This window comes from Atta colombica, unplaced genomic scaffold (genome assembly GCF_001594045.1).
Source record: "Atta colombica isolate Treedump-2 unplaced genomic scaffold, Acol1.0 scaffold65, whole genome shotgun sequence".
NCBI lineage: Eukaryota > Metazoa > Arthropoda > Insecta > Hymenoptera > Formicidae > Atta > Atta colombica.
The window spans coordinates 704,505-710,964 of record NW_017259556.1 but is presented as its reverse complement, the minus strand read 5'-3'; the positions used below and the strand labels follow the sequence as shown (position 1 = coordinate 710,964).

General features: G+C 41.2%; 1 protein-coding gene across 7 annotated transcripts in view; it reads right to left on the bottom strand.

Moving 5' to 3' along the window:
- Nucleotides 1–4,419, bottom strand: part of LOC108692208 (potassium voltage-gated channel subfamily H member 6) — a 219,153-nt gene extending 214,734 nt beyond the window's left edge. For 5 of the 7 annotated variants that reach the window (XM_018200373.1, XM_018200374.1, XM_018200377.1 and 2 more), the window contains exon 1: nt 2,697–2,772. In XM_018200373.1, the coding sequence (XP_018055862.1) occupies nt 2,697–2,772 (76 nt within the window). Of the gene's footprint in view, nt 1–2,696 lie in introns of all 7 variants that reach the window. The other 2 variants (XM_018200375.1, XM_018200379.1) reach the window with 2 other exon arrangements.
- Nucleotides 4,420–6,460: the final 2,041 nt, after the last annotated feature.

Below are 6,460 nucleotides of genomic sequence, written 5' to 3'. Positions count from 1 at the left end.
AGAGATAGAGAGAGAGAGAGAGAGAGAGAGAGAGAGAGAGAGAGAGAGAAAGAGAGAGAGAGAGAGAGAGAGAGAGATCTGCAAATATTTATTTGCTATTGGAACTTATGCATCTCTCAGTAGTCAAGACATGTTACAAAAAATGTAATAAAAAAGAACATTACTTGGAAATTAAAACGCATAAGAACAAGTTTTAAGTTGCTTCCCCTGGTGTATATTTGCAACATTCCATTAACTGAGAAAGACGTAGATTTCTTTGCAAATTCAAAAAATTTGATATCAACTACGTGCGAATGCATATGTTAGCATTTCGTTATGGCAATGAGTTTCATTGTGCTACGTATCGCGTTTTCGTCAGTCACACGATAATGTCGTATCATAAATATGAAATAATTCTCTATCTCATAATAATTCAATCAGTAATCTTGAACTATATAATAATATAGTGCTCTATAATATAGATATTGTAATAGATACGATTCATATAAATTATAAAATGCTGATATCCACATACCATTAGTGCACTATACTTCAAATCTTATATACTCAACTCTAATATTAATTAATTTTTATATATAAATAAAAATAGCCATTCATATTTGTCTTTTTGCTATCAGCAAATATAAAATGTATCCTTCATGATGCAAAGTATGGGAAAAAGTTCATGGCGTTTTTCCCGTTAGATGGCATTAAAAAAACGCCACGAACTTTTTCCCACACCTAATATGTTCAAAATTAAAATTCTGATCTATGTAGGTAAGTATTAGCACATACTTTGAAGCTTTTTGTAGCTGTAATGTGAATCAATTTTGTAATTTTTATATAAAAATAAAAATAATCATTTATGCTTTTTTTTATTATATAGTAAACATGAAATATATCTTCTCACTTTATAATATAAACTACAAAGAGCCTCTTTACACTGAAAAAAAATTCTGGTTGAAAATGGGCGAATCAGAATTTTCTGGTTAAATTTATTAGAATTCTAATTGAGATAATCGGAATTCTGATTGATACAATATTTCTAGTAAAATCTATTAGAATTCTTCCTTTTATCAGAATAATTATATCAATCAGAATTCTTGTTATTTCAACTAGAATTTTAGTAGATTTAATCAAAAAATTCTGATTCGTCCCTTTTCCACTAGAATTCTACTATTTAATTCAACCAAACCATTTTTATCAGTGTATAAATAAGATTAATTTTGTATAAGATGCACAAAATTCTTATCTAAACAGGCAATTCCGTTAAAGAGAATTCTTGTCAATAAATCGCGACAATGCAAAAGAAATCGTTAGTGTTCCGTTCTTCTCTCTATCTCTCTTCCTTTTCGCAATCAATTCAAGTCTCCTCCATGACGCGCTTCTCCTCTCGCAAGGACTCGAGACATTCCTGGAGTGATATTGCCAGTGACATGCATTGTCCCATATTGTGATACAGAACCATCCCTTTCCTCTATTTAACCGAGCTCTTCCTTACTCTGCACCTACCACAGTCGGGATGTTTTACATAATATTGAAAATGAATTTCTGGCTCAATGCCTGCACGTTCTGCATATCGCAGCCTCAATATTCCCTTCGATTACGTTTCCATGTCTGTCTGAGAAAATGAGCAGGCATATATTTTTAGTCTTGACCTTCAAGGTAAACCGATCGTGGTAACGAAACGGCACAAACTGAACGCATACATGTAAACGATCGCGTCAGTCGTTCATCTAGAGAATATATCAATTTTTTTTACTCAATACAAAATTGATATATTATCATATTAATTCTTACTTTATACGATATTACAGTACGATCTTAAATATCAATTCGAAATAACAATGAAACGTTAAGTATTATGTATTACGAGCATTTGTGATAATCAAATGAAACACTATATTGTATTCATCTTATTATATTCATCAATAACTTGAGCTGCTTTGTCAGATTAATGATCATATAGCACGGTTAGTAAAAAACTGCGAAATTAATCGGCGCAAATAGAAATATTATTGCCATAATTTATCGAATTAATATGCCATGCAATATAGTCAATATTGTCGCATAAAACGCAACTCTCGGATTATCTTGTGCCGCAATGGAAATGGATTTTCTTTGCCAGCAAACTAGTTGGTTACGTAAAACAATTATTACAATATGATTATTTACACCCTCATTTTATTCCTAAAAAATATTATGACGATTAATGCCCGTCAATTTCCATCAATGTAAATTAATTTTAATCTTCGTTCAACTTACTGTTTATTTCTTTTTCTAGTTCTAAAATTTTTTTAATTAGAAAAAAAAAGAAGAGTGAGTTGAGATTAAAGTTAATCTTCTGATAGAAACGAGCATTGTCCATTAGTTTTCAGCATTGTTATTAAATCGGGAATAAAATATAATTCGGATTTTTTCATCAAAAATTTATAATAAAATATTAAAAGATTATTTTCAGTTGAAATAATTGTCGTTTGTTATTTTTTGCCATTTTTATGATAAAAGTTGAATTCCGTGGAGATAAAAGAGTTTTTTCGCGGAATCCAATTTTTACCAGAAAGATGGCAGGATATAGCAGACAATAATTATTTTAATTATTTAAAGATAATCTTTTAAGCATTTTATTAAAAAAAAAAGTCGGATTTTCTTTTATTTTCTCCACGATCATTTAATATTTCTATCCCTCTTTATTATTCCCCTCTTGGCTAACTCACCGTGCGTATCAAACTTCCTGATGATTGTTTCGATGATCGTAGTTCTAGGCGCCACGTGACCCCGTCTAACAGGCATCTCAGGAACAAGATTCCCAGACACCTGGGCAGCCGAGACTTCCGCGTTGAAGCGTGTGATGGGGCGCACCGGGCCCAATCCTTCTCAATTAATATATCGCGAAGTAACACTAAAGCACTAGGAAAACACTCGCGACGTAGAATGCACGAGCACGGTAGAAAAAAGCACAGCACAAGTTGAGCATAGCGATCAGCCGTATAAGACAGAATAACGTAGAGAAACGTAACGCGACTTTTTCTTACGAAGAAGAAGAAAGATTCGTTACTGCGATCGAACAACGCGGATCAGTGATGTATCCGTTTTACTTCCTTCATCCGCTTCTTAATAGATATAAAAGGGTTTAGCAGAGCTAAACGAGGAGAAAGAATCTTCGTCCAGGTGCTTCTATCTCACGTGTATATCTCATGCGTTACAGGAATTACCAGGATGCAATCGTTGTTTTTAGTCTCGCTCGTTTTCGCGAAATCGCGATCTCCTTTTCTTCTTTCTTATATATAGCCTCAGATTTCCAATTAAAGAGACCTACGGTCAAAGCATCAGTATATATAATATTCCGAATGGACTGTCAGAGAGCACGGTTGCGTTTCCGCGCGTTCGTTGCACGCGAGTGACTTGGATGTCATCTGCTATTCGACGATGTATGTTTGGACCTGGAGTTTTCGTCTATCTAGATATACGTCTAAGACGTATCGGCGCGGGACGTCACGACGATTCCTCCTGTCTAGCCGTCGAACCAAGGACGCCGGGAAGGTCGGTCGAACAGCCGGCATGCGATGTATCGCACGTGTTGTCACTTTTGATGTGCGTGTGTAAGGAAAACGCGTATTTATAGCGAAGATATTACAGACCTATGGTTTTCAGGATCGGTGGCTGGCGATTTCTCGGGCAGTTTCTCGCAAATCTCCCACGCAATCTCGATCGATTTAGAAGAAACTATGACAATATGTCGTCAGTTACTCGCCAGCAGCGTCCGTCTTCAAAGCGACTTCGTCCTCTCTCGTCGGCAACGTCTCATATCGCTTCGATCGCCGTTCGTCACCGTGAAACCAAGGATAGGACGCGCGCCGATTTATTTCGCACGTTTTAATTTGTGATTGTGCGCTCTGATACAATCGAGTAACAACGTGGCGTCGTGATGCGGGTCAACAGCCTCGAGGCTTCGATCATCCGGGAGTTGACGTTTCTGACCACAGGCACTCCTACGTAATATTCGCCAACTTCGTTCGACCTCGTGGGATCGGGGTCAGACTTCGCGGCGACCGAGGTCGTGGAATGCAGTAATTTCGAAGAGGTGCATGGCTCGGACATCTCCACGATGTTAGTCGCTCAATCGCTCGTGCTCGAACAAGGGAATCTTCAATGAGGGGACGGCTCGATTTCGCTCGATTTCAAATCGATAGCCGTGTGCGAAGAAGGCGTCGCGATCTCCAAAATATGAGAGGCGCACCCAACGGATACAACGATGGTAAAGGCACGTGGTGTATATGCAGTCGAGTTTATGCGGAATGTCGCGATCGGATCGATTCCTCGTCCGGTCGTGTCCCGACGCGAGTCGCGGCGCTCACCAGCGCTAATCGAACGTCCGGCACTCGCTCCCTCTTTCCTTATCTCACTCTTTCTTTCCCTTTCTTTCTCGCTTTCTCTCACACACTCTCTCCCTCTCTCTCTCTCTCTCTCTCTCTCTCTCTCTCGCTCGCTCGCTCGCTCGCTCGCTCTCTTCCTCTCTGACGTGGCTGGTCAGCTGTGCATCTCTGGTCAACCACGGGAATAGTTATTTTTGTACTTCTTCCTCATCCTCCGCGATCATGCTCAACCACCGCCGTTTGTCGCGATTTCTCTCGAGACTCCCTTCGGCTCATACAGTCACGTCGAGCCACGGAAAATCCTCCGTCCACGCTTCTCGAGTCACCGACAGATGAGCATGATAATCAGATCGTTACTACGGAGAAGATTATCGAGAAATCGGTCAAGGTTTTTAGGCAATACATGATAATATATCACTAGAATCAGAAATAGAACATTAAATTAGAAGTTTTGATGTATATCTTATTCCGATTTTCAGTAGCGGGGGTGCTAATTTGAAAGAAGTGCATAATAATCCGTGGACTAAATGACGTTCCTCTCTTTCCCGATCTTATCACTTTACTCAGTCACGCACCTGTCTCTACTGATATTTGGATTCACATCTTACTGTCAGTCCCATGCTTCACGTGGTTCCGTAACTGTACTATCTTGGTGCAGTCGGATGAACGCGCGCAAACGACCCACCACGCCTTCCGCGGGTCGGTAGACCGAATCGCAGAGATACGAGATGCTCTCTCGCTGACCTCTCGCTGGCTTTCCGACCCTCGATCAGTCGGTCGGTCAGTCGGTTGGTCGATCGACGGTGACACTCGGTTCTCCTCCTGCACTGTCTCCGGCCGACGCACTCCAGAGGAAAGTCGCCGAATACTGTTGCTCCGCCGCGTGCTCGTAGCCTTCTCTCTCTTCCCCTATCACGAGGTATTATCTCGGAGGCGTCTTTTTATGTGAGTTTTCGGCTTGAGTTGCCGACAACGGCGTCGCGATACCACGAACGCGGTACCTTGGTCGCTTCGACTTGAGTCTCGCGTGGTTTTGGCGAGTCGCCGTCGTGTGTTCGGTTGGAGAACTGAAAACGCGAGAGGAGGCGCGAGACGGGTCGACGTCTCACTCTATCTCTCTCTTTTTCTCTCCTCTCTCTCGATGACGACGACGTCGGTGGTGGCGACGACGACGACGACGACGACGACGACGACGACGACGACGACGACGACGACGACGACGACGACGACGACGACGACGACGACGACGACGACGACGACGACGACGACGACGACGACGACGACGCCGGCGACGTCGGTACGTAATGAGAGGAGGGGAGGCGTGATTGTGTACGGCGCCTGCGTATCCCCACTTAAAATCAGCCACCGTAATCACCCCGGTCGTCCCGTTAATCTCTTTCGTTGGCTTCTTCTCTCTCGCACCTTCCTCCTTTCGCACCGCGCAATGACCGCTGATAATATTGATAAGATTCCGCAAAAGCTGCGACGCGCGGCCGCTCTCCTCGTCGGCGCTCTTCTATCTTTCGCGCTTGCAGGGGGTGATGAGCCTCGGGGTCACCGCGTATGTAATCTACGAGGACGTAACAACGTCACGCATTGTATTCTCAAGCTTTATTTCTCCGTTTATTCCAACGCGACGATCCATCCGCGTCTATCCGACGCCATGTAGATCCTGTGTGAAACTGTTTTGAAGTAACAATACGAATGCCGATTTCCTCCAATGAATAGATGATTAACTATCTCTCTCGCGATCTTTTGCAGCTCTCGATGAAAGATATATTCTTCACTAGATAAAGAAAAATTTAGTTCGGGAAAAAGCTTTTTTACAATTTGAAAAATGTTGGCATTTTGTGGAGGAAAAATCGGCGTTAGATTGTTGGAGACATTGCGGGGTGCGCGCAAAAAAAATAGGTACTAACGATAAGTGACGTATAACGATTGCTCCTTCTATTCTTTTTCTCCTTTGCGTATACATAGTGACTTCATCTTGTGCCAAAAGTAAAATAAAATAAATATCTCAGTTTTGTGCGAGATATAATATAAAAGTTTATAACAATAATATGTTAAACTAGACTATTTATATGAATAACACAAATAACAAAGAA